This window comes from Molossus molossus, unplaced genomic scaffold (genome assembly GCF_014108415.1).
Source record: "Molossus molossus isolate mMolMol1 unplaced genomic scaffold, mMolMol1.p scaffold_m16_p_20, whole genome shotgun sequence".
Classification (NCBI taxonomy): Eukaryota; Metazoa; Chordata; class Mammalia; order Chiroptera; family Molossidae; genus Molossus; species Molossus molossus.
Window position 1 is genome coordinate 28,502,472 of NW_023425356.1, and position 17,024 is coordinate 28,519,495.

The 17,024-nt window shown below is 53.6% G+C and overlaps 1 protein-coding gene across 1 annotated transcript; it reads right to left on the reverse strand.

Moving 5' to 3' along the window:
* Nucleotides 1–8,033: 8,033 nt before the first annotated feature.
* VSIG8 (V-set and immunoglobulin domain containing 8) lies at nucleotides 8,034–15,416 on the reverse strand. The gene is made up of 7 exons (XM_036273561.1): nucleotides 15,344–15,416; nucleotides 11,613–11,788; nucleotides 10,775–10,976; nucleotides 10,437–10,658; nucleotides 9,575–9,697; nucleotides 9,118–9,310; nucleotides 8,034–8,301 (listed from the first exon to the last, which is right to left on the reverse strand). Exons 1-7 carry the CDS (start codon nucleotides 15,390–15,392, stop codon nucleotides 8,034–8,036), a joined length of 1,233 nt encoding a protein of 410 aa, XP_036129454.1. The 5' UTR covers nucleotides 15,393–15,416.
* Nucleotides 15,417–17,024: the final 1,608 nt, after the last annotated feature.

Sequence of the window (17,024 nt, forward strand, 5' to 3'; positions counted from 1 at the left end):
GTTCAGAAATACACTGGGATCCCTCCTGCTCAAACTTGATAACTACCTTTCAGCCCAACACTCCAATTCTTTAGATATCCCCTCCACTGAGGTTTCGGGCTCGATCCCCAGGAGGGTGCGTGCAGGAGGCAGCCGATTGATATTTCTCTCTCCTCGACGTTTCTCTCTCACATCTATGTTTCTAGTTCTCTCCCTTCCTCTCTCTTTTATAAAAAAAAAAAATCAATAAAAACATTTTAAAAGCGAGCGAGAGAGAGAAGAGAAGCGTTCCTGCACTGCCGGGGCCAGGGAGTCAGGGGAGGGTGGGAGAAACTGGAGTGCCAGGGGGATGAGGCTGCACTGGGCGCTCTTCTTTTTTTTCTTTGTTGGCATTACAGAGAGAGAGAAAGGGAGAGGGAGAGAGAGATAGAAACATCGATGAGAGAGAGCATCGACTGGCCATCTCCTGCATGCCCCCCAATGAGGATCGGGCCCACAACCTGGGCATGTGCCCTGACCAGGAATCGAACCGGAGACCTCTTGGTGCATGGGTCCATGCTCAACCACTGAGCCACACTGGCTGGGCTAAGTGCCCTCAGCCTGGAACATGGAGGAAGGAACACCCCCTTCATGCTCACCCTCACTCCTCACTGGGGACCATTCCAGTTGACAGACACACCTTAGCTCCCCTCTCCCCCAAGCCCCACCCTCCAGAAGCCTTATGAAGGAGATGACTCAGCATTCAGCAGCCCCATTCCAGCTCTTGTCTGTCCCCTGAACCAGACCACTGCATGTCCTTTGCCCCTTTGTCCAGGCTCTTTCCCTACTTCCCAGCCTTCAAGATAGTCTTTCATCCATCTTGTTCTCCAAGCAAAGCTTCAGAGTCCAGCCCTAAGCACTCCCCTTCCCAGACAGCTTCTCTGAGGTCATCACATAGCATCAACTCTCCCAGCCTTGCATGAAGCTGAATCAACAGCCATGTGCATCATTCTTCAACTTTTCCAGATGAGGTTAATAATCTCCTTAGTGAGGCTAGGAGCACCTGGAAGGGCCAGGTTTAATACCCGTCTTACCACTGACACGCAGTAAGCATAAACAGAGAGGTCAACGCAGGGGAGCCGGGGCATGCAGGTGGACAATAAGCAACTATTCTTCAGATATCCCCTCCACTGAGGAAGTCAGGAGTCTCAGGTTTGCAGATTCTATTATCTGGATATCCCCTTTCCAGGCAATATAATCAATTGGCTAGGCTCAAACAACCTTCCGGGGCTCTTAGGAACCTCTTGGCCACCCACAAAGACATACTCTGCTCCTCACTAACATCCTACCTCCTCAGGGACCCTGGGGCAGGAGTTAACTCCTCCTGCTACACTTTGTCTCTTCCCATCCTCTTTAATTCTTTGGAGCACAATTTATTGAATGCCTGCTATATGTCTGTTATATTTTGGAGCTTAGGTACGTGAATGAGTAAATTCAAGATCCCTACTCTTGTGGGGCTCACAGTACAGGGGTTAGGGGGGTAGTTGAGCAAGGACTTGAAAGAGGTAAGGATATAGCCATCTGGAAATCTGACCTAGAGCTATTCTGAGCAAAGGAAACAGCCACAGCAAATGCTCTACAGAGGTTTAAGAAACAGGAGCCAGTGTGGCTCCAGTGGAGAGAGCCAGGAGAAGAAGGACAATAGGTTAGGTCCCTAAGGTCACACATCAGGCCTGGAGGACCAGTGTAAGGACTTGGCCTGGCTCTGAGTAAAATGGAAAGTCATTTCATGGTTTTGAACAGAAAAATGATTTCAGCATCACTGTGGTCTATATTTTGACAATAAAGTGTAGGTGGGCAAGGGAGGGAGCAGGGAGATCAGCTGAGACACTGTTACTGTAACCCAGGCCAGAGATGATGGTGGCTGTGGGTCGGAAAATAATCATAGGGGAAGACGGGGGTTGGGGGGAGAGGCTTGGATTCTGGATCTACTCTCAAGGTAGAACCAACAGAACTTGCTGACAGGCTGGATCTGGTGAGGGGGGTGCAAAGGGTAAGAAGGGAACTCGGGAAGAACAGAGTTGCCAGGATGAGTGGAATAGGATGGGAGGCATCTGGCAAACAAAATAGGTGACTGTGGAATGTAGGAGAGAGGTCTGGCCTGGGTGCATACCTCTGAGTGTTGACATACGGACTTGATATTGGTAGAGAGGTGGGGGAGCCAGGTGGGAGGTCACCCCATCCCTGTTCTTCACTTTCTCCAACAGTGTGCTACATTCTTGGAAAGGCTGACAGGTGTCAAAAGGAAAGAATCCGATTTCCCCACAGGAACCATGTTGGAGCAGCATGTTAGGCTCCTGACCAAGCACCGATTGCTCAATGTTTGAATGGTGGTGATCACAAACATGGCATTTGACCAAGTCCTTGACAAACTGTGAATGAGAAGCCTGCATGCTGTGCAGAGGAGCTCCCTAAAGAGCCTGTTGTCAAAGGAACAGAGCACTGTGCCCTGCTGAGCAGAGCCCTTCCTGACATGGCCTTCTCCCTGGGCCAGGAGGCCCGGAGAACCAGGGGGACCTTCCGGGGGCCAGCCTGACTCTGCTCATCGTCTGCCGGGCCCTCTCAGAGAGGGCAATTTTTACACGCACTTTTGAAAAGGATTTTTGGGGGATTTGTGTGGCTTTTTTTTCATCACATGCTCCTGAAGTAATCACAAGCTGTGGTCATTGTCAGCACTCCAAGTCTGGGGAGGAGTCTTCAGTACGATGTTTATCCATCACACTAATTTGAGGGAAAGTCAGCTCAGGGGGATTTGCAGAGCTCTTTCAGGGAGTAGTTGTTGAGAAAGAGGTGACACAGCCCTGCCCTCAGTGGAAGGCGCGTCTGCTGGAGGCGGGAAGCTAACAGGACATTCCTAGGACGGGGCAACAACAGAGCAGGGTAGAGACTGGGACCGCAGAACAGGATATGGCAAGCCTGCCCTTGTGAGGACCCTCTGCGGGCTGAGAAAGAAGATGCCAGAGAACGAGAGACAAAGGCAGTCAGAATCAGAGGCAGAGAGAGTTACAGGCAAAAGGCAAGGCAAACAGCCTAAGCAAAGGGGCAGAGGCAGGTGGGGACTGGGGCTGGAGCTGGCATCGGAGCTGAGCCCCAGCATTTGGAGAGTCGGGGAGCCAATTCCGGAGAGTCACTGGCAGGAAGGGGCCACAAGGCTTAGGCTAGCATCCAGGCAAGAGAAAGGGGAGGGGCACAGAGGAGGTGGTGTCTGTGGGTACTGACAGGAGGGACACAGGAGGGAAGTGGGACCTGTAATGAGCTAAAGGGGCTCAGTTTCAAGACTGAGATAATTCTCCCAAAACTGTATGTGCCCCCTGCCAGGAGGGTCCCCCCTCACCTTTAAGAGAGCTGTGTGGAGACCCTTCAGGAGGAACTATCCACCTGGGAGGTGCTGCCAAGGTCAGTGATCGAGGGGGCACCTAGTGGGCACTGTGCCCAGAGGCAGCAGCAGCAAGGAGCCTTATGCCAGGAGCTGAGAGCAGGCAGGTGAGAAAGGGCATGGGAGGCCAAGCCCTGGTTCCGGGAAGTGGCCCTTGGAATCCTGCCAGCCCGTCCCCAGCCAGGCCTGACTCAGGGACCCTGCCAAACTTGTATTTCAGGTGTGTCCTGTTTTTACTAATATCACTGTTAATAATGAGGATTACTGTCAATACAGCACACGCATGTGGGTTCCAGGACTCCTGGTTCTCGTCTCCTTGCTGCTTCCTGAGCTCCTGTCTTCCCCCGACAGTGAGCCATCTCTAAACTCAATCCCAAGGCTTTATTCTTCTTGCTCCATCCCCGTCTTTGCAGACCTCAACTGCCTCAGCCTCCACCTCAACCTCTGTGTTAGATCTTTGCCTCTGTGCCTGCCATTTTGAGGGCTGGAGGCTTGGGGATCAAGCATTTATGAACTTCCTACCATGTATCAGATTCTATAACAAGCACTGCACACAAAACAGTCCTATTACTATTCTATTCTTCAGATCAAAAAAAAACCAACAAGGCTTTAGGAGCTCGTGAAATAACTACAAACTCAGGCCTTTCTGACTGCAAAACTGAGGTCTTTCCCTTTGCATATGTGATCATGACTAACCCACAAATATCTATTACAAGTTTTCCTCTATTCTCCCCAAACACCCACATGGGTGCCCCCATCACCTCACACTCGGCCTCTATAGAACGAGCTTGGCAGTTGCGTCTCATCCTCTGCTGCTCGATTTCCTACCTTGTCAAGGGTTTTAGACCTCTCCCCTGTTCACTTAGGATCCCATCCTTCCGGTCCTCCCAAAATGCATCCAAGAAGGCTGCTGAGGGCAATGGCTAACAAGGGGCGGCAGAAGGTTACCTTGTCCACTGCCCACCAGCAGGCATGTGACCATGCCCAAGCTGGTCCAGACTCCCCAAAGTAGCCCCTCGCCCCACTTTGCCTGCGTGAGTCCTACATCTCTCAACACTCTCCCTTTAGCACTTTTCTTCCTAATCTAACCATGAGGAACTGAATGGAATCCGCTTTGTTTCCATGCACCTGTAATAACTGAAACGATTACTCCAGACAGGCTGGTGGGGTGCAGTACAAACTCCAGGGCAGAGGTGTCCCAGGCTCTCACCAGAAGGCTCCCCTGGAAAGCACAGAGGACAAGGCTAAAGTTCAGATCCAGTTCCCTGCCTTCACACAGGCCACTGCCTAAGCAGTGACTGGAGGATTCTCAAAACTCCTTTGTTTCCAGTGAGGCCAGAAAAAAAGACTCATCCCTCCCCAGACTCACCCCAGTCTGACGGAATCCAGAGTCACTGAAATGTAATTGGGCAGCTTGCATGCTAATAGTTACTCTCATAGGAGCACATAGAAAGAAATTTATTGTGACTCCACAACACTCATGGTCTTTAGAATTTGGGGGCTTAAGAGCAGATGACTAAAGGATGACTTTCTAAAACCTAGGGAAGAGATCAGAGAAGGAACTGAGTCAGGAAGGACTCGGAATGTCTCTTGAATAGATTTCCCATGGCTGGGTGCGAAGTTAGGTTTCTGGTGGTTACCAAGGACATATAAATTACCTACATGATTTTTCAGTGACCAGAGCAACTAGAATTCAGCTCCAACAAGGCTGAAGAGAGAAACAAAAGGCAAAACGAGGATGTTAAATAGAGACAACTGATTTTGTGCTGGAAAAACAGAAAAGTCAGGACTGCCTTTGAGATCCCCTCTTCTGAGGCAGAGTGTGTGTACTGTCTTCTAGCCCAGTGACGTGATCCACCTAAGTTCTGCAAGCCAGTTGTTAAATGCAGCCACTATTGAAAATTAAATTATATAAACTTACAGTTAAGTAAGTTCTATAGAACAAAGGAGATCAGTACTCAAAAGTCATCACTTCCCAGTAATTTTACTATAGTTCACTCTTGTCTCATCACCGGAGGTTACTGACTTCTAAGGCATCTGTTCAGTGGAAATGCTCTACTCTGGGGTGCTACTGCTCCTTCTCCCAAATCCATGCCAGGAACACTATATCAGTAGCATGAAATCAGCCATGTAGGAGAATTTACATCACAGAAATGGCAAAAGCTATTCATCAAGGCTTCCCTACCTCCTAAGTACCCCCACCTGCTCCCAAAGACACTGTTAAGCATTTACCACCACAACTGTTTCTCTCCAACTCTGACAAGACTTCATGTAGGAGAAATGCCAAACCACCAAGGGGTCCTTGAAACAAAATCCTGGGAGCAGAAACTCCCCCCCTGCTCACCCAGCAGTGGTGATTGCAGTAATGATCACTGCTATCCGGCCTGGGATGGAAGAACTTCCCTGGCTTCCCTGGTGAGTCATCCTAACAGGAAGTTGTTTCCAGAGTCTCTCTAAAATCTCTCTTACTGCTTATTAATGAGCTTTACTTGCTAGAGCCTCGCTGTTTTCACCCCTTAAATGAAGGTTAAGTCTGAGTATGACTCCCTGGCTCCTGGAATGGGAAAGAGGATGTCATTTGACAAAACCTATACATACGACCAGCGGGCTGTCACCTTCCTTCCCTCACCCCCCTGCAAGTGACTGAGCTGGAGCATCCTCAGGCTGGGAGGGCCCTCCCCAAGTCATCCCGGTCAGTCTTCTGCCTTAGGGCTAAAGTGTGCCAGGACCAGTGCCCTGCCAAAGATCTAACCTTATCTAACAAGTCATCTGATAGGTGCTCACAAATGTGTGCAAATGAATGAAGGGATAGATGGTTCCTGCGTTCTCTGCTCCCCTCACTAAGTAATCCCCTCACCCCCTGTATCCCCACTGATCCCCCAGAACCTCTCACTTCCCCACCTCCCCCCCTTGTCCCTGGCTCCCTCTGTGCCACCATTGTCTCTCTTTTCTTCTTCCAAGGGTCTGTCAAGGCAGAGCCAGCAACGCTATCACCTAATACCCAAGCCAACCAGAAGGGCTTCCTAGTTATTTATAACTAAACAGGGTTTCTGGTCTTCCTCAGTTAAGAAACTTGAAACCCAGATACTTTGAGGTCCATCATACTCATACTTCATGTGGCCCCAGGGTAGGAGCAGGAAGGATTAGGAAGCACAGTTTTGCCTCAAGAGAAAAAGAGCCAAAGAGAGAAGGAAGTGCCTGGACTCTCAGCAGGCAGGTGGCTGGGCAGAGGTAGGCAGAACTGAGTAACTATGAAGTACCATGCTCTTCAGAAGACCCTCAGTCCCTAGACCAGACACAGGGGCAGTTGTGGGCCTGTTGCCGCTATCTTGTATATAGTACAACCACTTGGCCCACTAGAGGCAGTGGAATTGGAAATGTGATGTTTAGGGCTTCCTAGCAGCAGAACGTGGACCAAGGCATAAGAGCTCTGTGGGGACCAAGACTGTGTTCACTAGAAGGAACAAATCTGGTAGTCGAAGGTTGAATAGACGGCACTGGGAGATAGGGTGATGTCAATAAAGGTATTCAGGAAGAGCTTGGAATAGCCTTTGTTAGGAATGCGGTAGAAAGAATCTAAATATCAGAGAAACAGCCTGATATCTTAGATTCAAACATGCTTGGATCAAAACCAGAGTTGTTACCTCTGTGGCCTTGGTCAACATACCTAATCCCTCTGAGCTTCAGTTTCCTTATCTGTGTAATGGGATAATGCACCACCTCAGAGGACTAGAGTAAGGATTAAGTAAGGCAAAATAGCAGAAAGCTCCTGGCACTTAGTGAGTGCCCAATAAATGTCAATCCCCTTTCCACTAAAATGGGGGCTGGGTTAGATGACCTTGAAGCTCTTTCTACCCCAGAGTATGACTCTGAAACCCCTCCCAGTTGTTGAGAGGGAAGGCATACATCTAGGCGAGATAAAGTCAGGATTGGGTAGAGGAGAACAGGAGGAAGAAGGATGTTGAAAATGCTCTGGGAACATTCAGAGAGGTCATCCCTGCAAGTTCCTTGTTTCCTCCCTTCTTGACCTTCTGGAATAAAAGAGAAAACCGGGATTCTGGATTTTAAATCCCGCCCGAGGGGGTCTGTTTCCCCGTCTGTGTAGTGAAGGAGTGGGGTTAGACAGACCCTTCCAGCTCTGACTGCTGCCCATCTAAAGAGGAAATGGTGCAAGAATGATGCAGGACCACAGGGAGCCACGTCCCTCAAACTGCAGCAGAGCCTCCACCGGCCCCATGCCCAACCCTCTGTGGAACCACAGCCACCTGTCTCTTCCAGTTTCTTTATTTTGCTAAAACTGCTGCCTCAGAGCTCAGATCTCACACACAGAACAATTCAGTCCAGAACCCCACCCTCCCGGCCCCGGGGACCTCTGCCTTGGCTGGGGACCCGGGACCTCCGGCCTCAACCTCTCTGAGACACATCCTCCTCCTTCTCCCGGGGCCTTGGGGGCCAGGGGATGCGGAGAGGGCTCCAGGTAGTTGTATCCGCCTGCCTCCCACTTCGGGGAGGAGACTCTGCCTCGCCACCCATTTCCCAAGGGAAATGCCTTCAGTCTGCAGCCCGAGAGTGTCCCCGGCCGCGGGCAGGGAGCCCGCACCTTCTTCCGGCCGGAGCGCAGCCCGGCGGGCGCGCGAGCTCACACCAGCAGACCGTCCTTGCCCGGCCGCGAGCCCTGCGCGCAGTCGGGCTCGGCGCTGGAGACCTTGACGTAGACCGGGGAGGGGCCTGCTTCGCAGGCGGCGGCGGTGCGGGGCGCCAGGGGCACGTCCTCGGGGCCGCCGCTGAGCGGGGGCGCATACTTGCGGCGCAGGGAGCGGCTGACGGTCTGCGTCGGGTACCCCAGCAGCTGGGTGACGCGGCTGCCGCGCCCACTGGCCTTGCACCCGGGCGCCACGGCGTCCTCTCTGTGGAGACAACAGGCGGGCGGGTGAGCGGGCTCCTGGGCGACGCGGCGCGGGCCCGGCCTGGCGCAGCCGTGGCCACCTCTCGGCTCCCGCGCTCCCCTCCCGGCAGGCGCCTCCCTGCCCCGGCCCTGGCCTCCACCTTCTCTGCTCTCTGCCTCTTCTTGGGCCCGCGACCCCACAGTGGTCCTGGGGCATTCCTAACCTCTGGACAGGGCTTGTCCACACGTGTCCGGACGGCCCACGACAGGCAGCCCTATCTGATGTTTTCCCAGAATCACCGACTTTCATAGCGTGGGAACCTGGGAGATACAGGGGCTGCTTCCCTGGTCCTTTCCTGAGCTAACCCTGACCTTGCCCTCGCTCCCTTTCTTCTCGCCTCCTGCCCTTCCGTCTTCCTCTTTTCCTCCATCCCCAGAGCGTGGCAATCATTAGCACTACAGGTCTTGTTCTATTTTTATTTCTAGTTTCTAATATAAGTTATCCGCACTATTCTTATGAACGCTTCTTAAATAAACATGTCCAGAGTTCTCACCAGCTCTGTACAGGGGAAACGTGGAAAAATACAGGCCCTGCCCTCCAGGAGCTTACAATCTAGACAAAACGGAGAGGGGTGCACAGAGGTGGGGGGCAGGGGAGCAGAGCTGAAGACCGGGCATGGGAACGGAAGGGAAAGCCGTGAGCCCCGTGGCAGGTCGACATGCTGCAGTCCAGCACTCCGGCGATGGCGGGCAAGGCTGGAGTGGCAGGCAGGGGTGAGGAGGGGCAGGGCGCCAGTCCCCTGTCGCACAGCAGCATGCAGCATGCATCAGGTTTTACCTGATCTCATTAGCCAAGTCTCCGCAGGCCCCTCCGCCGACCCCGCCGCCGCCGTTGCTGTAGCCGAAGGCGCCGCGGGAGCCGCCAGCCCCGCAGCAGCAGCAGACGAGCCCCCAGATGCCCACCAGCAGGCAGCCCAGCGCGAGCAAACAGCCCAGCACTGCCCCGATGATCATGCCTACACGCCGGGTGTCTGCGGAGAGAAGGAGAGACTAGTCAGGCTCTCTGTAGCCTGGCAGGGGCCAGGGCAGAACATCTATGGGAAAGGGGCTCCGGGCCCTGGGACACTCAGTGAGGAAGATTTGGGGAGATGCAAGTTAACCCCTTATATTTGCATGTTTCTCCCAGGGCTTCCCACCTGCCCTCGGCAGAAACCTACACACATGCAATGGGCAGGCAAAACACAGCCTAGGTTCCTCCAATCCAGCTACAGGGCCCCCAAGGCCTCTGTACTTACCTGAGACCTTCACCTCCACCACACACACACTGTAGCCCACATGGTTGGCCACCGTGCACTGATACAGCCCATCGTTCTCATGGGAGATGTCCTTCAACACCAGATCTCCGTTGTTCAGCAGACCTGAAACTGAAGTTGCAGCACAGAGCTACAGCAAGGTGGAGAGACCTGCTGTCTGAGAGCCACACCCCAGCCTCGGGCCCTGTGGGGTGGGGGAGGGAAGGAGGGACAGTTTGTACACCCACACATTCAGATCCACTCCACTCCAGATGAGTCACCTTCCCCCTGCTGAAACAGAGAAGCAGGGAAGGACCCCTCGCCAGTAGGACAGAGACGGTATTAATTCACTCTGTCCCTTCTCTGAGCCTTGGTCTCCTTTGCACAGTAAAGATAAAGTTGGACCAGAAGACTTCTAGGCTCCCTCCAGCTCTGATCATCTTGGTTGGATCTTGAATACTAGCTCGCTTCTCGTATGCCGGCAGCTTTGCACACTTCACCCCATAATCCTCACAGGCCCCTGGAAGGTAGCTTATTCCCTTTTCATACATGATGAACCAAGGCACAGACAGGTTAGCCACTTGCCTGAGGCGTGCACCCAGTCAGTGGTCCACCCAGGATTCACACCTAGCAGCCTGTCTCAGATGGTTCTTTCCAAATTAACCATACTGCTTTGGGCCAACCCTCCCTCATCCCTTTGCCTCCTCTTCTCTCAATGGCGACTTCTGAAACAGGCTCGGAGGAGGTGTCTCCCACAGGGGTTCTAGGTTTGACTTGGTGCCACTGATGATTCAGAGAAGCCCCAGTGGGTCCCAAAGCCCTGATCTTCCAGTCATCCCGCCTCCCTCTTCCCGGGCCCCCTCACCTTGATTTATGGAGCTGTGGAAGGACTCCTGATAGGACAGCTCAGAGTGGAAACTGTGCTGGGAATGATAGGATCCTGCACGGTAGGGGTGGGTGTGCCCACTGATCTTGGCCCACTTATAGGAGAGAGGCGGGGTGCCCCCATTGGCAAAGCACTTTAGCACCAAATCGTTGCCATGTGCCATGTGGCCCTCAGACCAGCACATGGGCACGGCAGGCCGAGCTGCAAGAGAACAGGCAATTGTGAGCCAGGCTACAAGAGGCAGAGACAGCTCAGAGTGGCCAAGCCACCCATAGCTCTGAAGTCTGGGGAAGGAGAGCCCAAAGGACTGGCCATACCTTGGACGGTAACAATGACCTTCCGGGTGGCCATGGTGGTCTTCTTCACCCGGCACTCATAAGTGGCTGTGTCTGATACCTGCAGGTTCATGAGGTTGATGGAGGCATCATACTGGCTGGGGTCTGAGGCTGCAAAGCGGACCCTCTGCTGTAACTGGGGGAGGTTGCCATGGTTGATTCTCTTGTCCTGGTAAGTAAGGAACTGTGAAGAAGAGAAGAAAACAGATGTGAGACAGGCAGAGCCAAGCAGGGCCGTGTGGATTGGCTCCCTTGGGCAAGTCACTCAACTTTGCTGAGACTCACTTTTCTCAGCTGAAAAGTGAGAGTGATAAGGCCTGGTCCACTGACCTCTTACAAAATAGGCGAGATCAGATAAGAGCAAGAACTTTGGAAAGCATAAAGGCAGGCTGGGAACGTCTTTTTTTTTCATTCTCACCCAAGGATATGTTTATTGATTTGAGAGAGAGAGAGGAAGTGAGAGAGAGAAACATCGGCAAGAGAGAGAAACATTGATTGGTTTTCTCCTATACATGCCCCAGCTGGGGACTGAACCCACACCCTAAGTATGTGCCCTGAACAGGAATCAAGCCCACAAACTTTTGGTGAACAGGATGATGCTCCAAGCAACTGAGCCACCCGGCCAGGGCATGGGGACTTCTTGAAGAAAAGTACCACCCTTTTGGAGTGATTGCGGAGTTCTCATCCTTGTTGCCCTGTTCCACGAGAGTCCGTGGGTCTTAGTTCGGGGTCTTAGTTTTATCATCTGCCCTCGTCTCCCCTCCGTGTTGGCTTCCCACCACGGAGTGTAGGGTAAGGGGAACCAGTGCCCAGCACTCACCACATTCTCCCGATGTGAAGGGTCTGAATTGACCTGCATCCACTCAATGTCCAGCCCACTGGGACCATAGTCCTCAGGGTCCAGGATGTAGGGGCAGCCCAGTCTCACATTGTCACCTTCTGCCAGGTACAGGACCTCCTGGCCATCCCCGTTGATCCGCACAGCAGACAGCAGTGCTAGGGGAAGAGCAGACCGGGTAGGGGAGGGGAACAGAACCACAAGTTGGGTAGTCGGCTTCAGTCTCTCCCTCCACCGTTCTCTATCAGCAGCAACCCAGGCTCTATGAGGGTGCCACAGGGAGAGGGGGCTGCTCTGAGTGTGTGTCTGTGTGTGTGCATGAAGCAGCATATGCAATTCTGTGCAAACTTGTGTGTGCATGTTTATATACTACGATGTGTAGGATTGCATCTGAATCCTCTTTGTATATATATAGCCATTAGTTATGCTTGTTTGTATGCATGATTGTGTATGCACAGATGAGTATGTATACATGTGTACATGAGTGCTTATGAGTATTTGTGACTGCTTATGTGTACTGTGAGGATGCTCATGCCATGACCAGGTAAGTTGTCTGCTTTTAGATTTACATGATTGTGTGTGTGTGTGTGTGTGTGTGTGTGTGTGTGTACAGTGTACACATGGAGAACACAGCTGTTAAATGCTCTGACAGAGGAGCCTGGCTGGTTAAAAGCTGCTTCTGAGTGGGCTAAGTAAGATACTCCTGTCAGTGAGGTGCTCCTGTCAGTGAGGTACTCCTATCAGTGAGGTACTCCTATCAGTGAGGTGCTCCTGTCAGTGAGGTGCTCCTGTCAGTGAGGTGCTCCTATCAGTGAGGTGCTCCTATCAGTGAGGTGCTCCTATCTGGAAGCAGGAGGATAGACACCATAGCTCCTGCGGTCCCTTCCCAGCCCAAGGAGTGGAATACTGGAGATGCCCATGTGTGTGTTGTGTATAATGGTGTGTGTCTGTGGCTTTCTGCCTGTATGTGACAGCAGGTGCCTGCTTGTGTCAGTGCTCTGCATGCATGACAGTGGGTGGGTGTGACCAGGCTGTGTTTGTGTGGCATAGTGAATGATGGTGTGTACCTGGGATTGTGGCCACATGCGTCTGTAGGACAATGTGAGCCTTGCGTGATGATGTGTAGCACTGTGGACTTTGTGTCCTACCCTCGTGTGAATGTATGGCTCAGGTCCAGCTGCCCCTACATGCTCACTTCAGTCGGGTCCCCTCCCACTGCTGCCAGCCTGTTCCACTGAGTCAGCCTGGGTGAGGACCTGGCATCTGGAAATTCACCACTGAGCTTCTCTCCTTTTCTATTCTGAAGCCCCAGGCAAGCACTAGCCCCAACCAGTTGGACCTAGAGAGGAACAGAAGGGGGTGTGCCCAGGGCTCCAACCTTGACAGGCAGGGCAAGTAGGCTCTGCTTCCCAATCTCCTGCACCCCTCTCTCCCCATGTCCCTTGCCCAGCCTGGATCACTCTCCTGCATTTTTAGTTGAGGGGCAGCAAGTCCTTTGGAGATGCAGCCCTGATCTCAGCAACTCAGTCTGCCCTGCGCTTCTCTGGCTCTTTCTTGAGACCACCTTCACAGTTAGAGAGCATCTCATACACACAATTACACTTGATCGCAGCCAAACATAAAACATAGACACACTCTATGCAGTTCCACCTTCCTGCACACAAATACTATCAGATTCACGTGAACACACGTCTGCACACCTACACAGGCCCAGATCAATCAGAAGATATGCCCCCTGCACACCACATAGCCCAGGTGTGCTCATTCAGGACCAGGCATACTGCAGCAGCTTACCCTGGTTCTAAAGAGCCCGCCTACACTCTTGCCACACCCCCGTGGCTCAGGCATCACTGAACCTTGCCCTCAGAACCCTGGCTAGGCCGTCAGGCTCCAGGGGCACCCAGAGCAAGCAGGCTAGCTGCTGGGGCTCTAACGGAACCTGGTGATGCCTCCTCCAGCCCCAGGCCAGGAGAACATCAGCTCATTTCTGAGATAAGGATCCTGATGCCATCTGCCAGATCCTGGGGCAGCACAAGGCAAGCCAGGGACGAGCCAGAATTCAGCAGAGAGCAGAGGCTCCACCCTAAGGAGGGGCTCCTGGAAGCAACCCACAAAGAGGACTCTTCCCTGCACCTGGTGGGCAGCCCACAGGAGGGTAAGTATTCAGGGCAGGGAGCTTGGGAAGGAGGGGCAAGCTGGAAGAAGAGTGTGCCTTCACCCAGCGCTAGGCTGGGGGTCTCACTGTCCAGGCCAGGGAGCCTCACCCCAGCCTTTCGGTCTCCCTGAAAGCCTTCTCAACCTCTCCTAAGGTCTCTGGCCTTTCTGCACTCCTTTACTCTCCTGGGGAAGTTCTTCTTAGTGTCTCACCCTGATTTCTCTCACTGTGGCATAATGACAGAAGAGAGAGTCTGGAGAAAGGGAAGAAATTCACGGTGGAAGAGAATACTGGGCAGGGAGATTTGGAGAAAGGAAGGGAAATCACAGTGGGTTCCAAGAAAGAGGGCAGTGGTGACTAATTGTCCCCCCACAAAAGCACCAGGGGCTGCACACCCTCTGTGGATGTCACCTCAATAGTCGTGTCAATTCTCAACTTGTAAATCCTTTGTGAATTTTCAAGCTGCTTCCAGAGCTCCTAACCCTCCCGCTGGAGGTGAGGAAGGAGTCAGGAAGGGAGGGGAGAACAGGCGGCCCCCCCAAGAGTATATTGGTGCATCAGTGCACGCAGCACACACCCAGCACACATGCCACACATGGAGAGGTCCCAGCTCCCCATGGCACAGCAGAACTTCCTGCATGGGCTCTGCCAGCTCAGCTCTCACCAAGTGGAGGGTGTTCCAGACCTTCTGCCAGAAACTCGATCGTTCACACACACACACACACACACACACACACACACACACACGCTCACTCACACACTAACATACAAACACACATAAAGGCTAAAAGTATTTTCCCCTTCATGAGCTCCTTCCCTCACACTCCCTCACCCCCAACCCAAACCCCAGGTTGGGTCTCAGAGCCATTTCCAGCAATGCCCACACACAGTGGCTCTTGCTGAGACTTGCCCCGACCTGGGCCGGTAGCCATGACATCAATCCTGAGCTCTGTCCTCAACGTGCACCCCAGTGGGAAGAGGGGTCTCTGAGAGTTGCTGTCCCCACCTTCCTCGGGCCTCATCCTGGAGGGCGAACACTGCCCTGGAACTCTCACAAAAAGGGTCTGGGTGGAGGCCTCAGGTCAGGGCTCTGACGGGGAGTGCTGGGAGCAGCCACTCCGGCACAGTAGCCTGAGGCTCTGCCCTCTGCCCTGGGCTCTGGCCTGGGGTGGGGGTCCTCCTGCTGGACAGCACGCACGCTGGTGAAAGGGGCCCTTCCCAGGCTCCTCCTCAGCCCCCACCCAGCTTTGCTGCTCACCTGACCATCCACCCCACTCCCTATACTCTTAGTCACAGCAGGTATGTGCATGTGTGAACCCCACAGTGAGAGGACATCAAAGGCCTGTGCCCCAAACCTTCAGGCATGGGGCTCTCCTGGGGAGGGCCCCTTGGCAACATCCAAACCTGGGTGGCAGCTGGGCGAGGGTGGGCCGTGCCCTGCCAGGACATCTCAGACAACTGCCCCCTCCCAACCCTGCCCCTTTGTGCCCCCTCGCCGCCCCTTTCCCTGCCCACCGAGGATTGTGCAGGCACCCCTGCCTGCCGCCCAGCCCCGTACCTGGGCTCAAGCACAGGAGGAGAAGGTGGAACATTCCTGGAACTCCCATGTCTCTAGGTTCCGTGCTTCCTCCGCCTGGCTGGGTATCCTTGGGCCGGTGCTGTGGCCGGTGTGGTGCGTGTGTGTGGGGATGGGTGGAGGGAGGGGGAGAGAAAGCCCAGACACTGCCCCGGGGTGGCAGGAAGATACAGTGAGTGCCCGGCTGGGGAGCAGCCAGAGTTATTTCTATGAGAGGGAGGGGGCCAGGTCCCGCCTTGGGGAGGAGTCCCCAAAACCCTAATTATCGGGGTGACAGAGTGGCCTACCCAGGCATTACCCAGCCATCACCCAAGCTCTTCCCCATCCAGAGAGTGGGGCAGGGCTGCCGGTGGGACTTGTAATTAGGCACCTGTTAAACTTCCATTTCCTTCTGGCCCATCCTCAGGTGACAATAGTCACCCCATTTTATGACATCTGTGGAGCTCCCCTCACCACCGGGGTTTGTTACATTCTTCTCCAGGGGAAATGGACGAGGAAGGAGAAGCTGGACTTGAGGAAGCAGGGTATGCAGGCCTTGAAGGGGGTCTGACACACTTTCCAAATCCTGCCCCTCCCACCCCTGATCTTCGGAAGGATGCTCCTCAAGTCGAGGTCTGAGGGAAGAGGCACCAAGGAAGGGGACACGAGGGCTTGAGGCCCAAGCAGATGAAAGGGACCCAGGAATGCCCAGCCCTTCTTCTACCTGAGGCCTCTAGCCCTTTAAAGAGAGTCAGCCCACTGAGCTGAAGGAGGGAGGGAAGTGTGAGTTTGGGATCGAGGTCTTCCCCGGCTGCCCCCTCTGTGCCCCCAACCCATACCTGGTGGAGGGGATCCCTGGGAGCTGGGAGTATTACAGGGGTCCAGGCCGACCTCCCACACAGAACTGAAACCAGTTCAGTGAGGCACCAGGGGAGAGGGCCAGGGGTATGGAGGCAGTGCAGTCAGCGACTGGGTCAGCGAGGGGGTGTTGGGGAGAATAGCACCAGAGGGCCAGGGAAAGGGGTGTGCCTGTGTGGGTACCCACTCACTGGGATATTGCCACGTCTCTACTAAGGAGGGCTAAGCCCCCTGTGTGCACTTCTTTTAGGGACTGTTTGGTGTCCTTGCTTCTGTGCACAGGAAGAGAGACCAAGGACCCTCATAATTCGACTGCTCGTCAGGGTGACTAAGCCAACAAGGTCTGAGCAAGTTAGAGCTTGGGTAGGAGGGTCCTGGTGGGCAGAGGGGCAACCCTTGCTGATTGATCCAGGGGGTCCCAGAACAGGCCTTGGGCCTCCCATGGGCATCAGGAGAGGTGGGTCAGGTCAGGAGTGGCCCCACACAACAGCCCACCCCTATCCCTGACAAGGCACAGGAAGGACAGGAGAAGAGTCTTGGGGAGAGTTATGAGACTCAGGGATACTCCCAGGAAAAATAAGAGAACAATAAGGAAGCATGAGAATCCTACACATTGCTGCACTCCAAACCCTTCCACCCCCGACAATAACAGGGTGTTCTTGGACCTGCCAGATTACACAATGGATATCCTCATTTTCTTATTTATTTTGAGATTTATGGGATTGCCCTGCACACTCTGGAAAGCAGGGATCATTATTCCCACTTTTAAAAAGTGGAACAGAGACCTGGAGAAATATGAGGGCTCAGCTCAGGTGATACTGCTGGG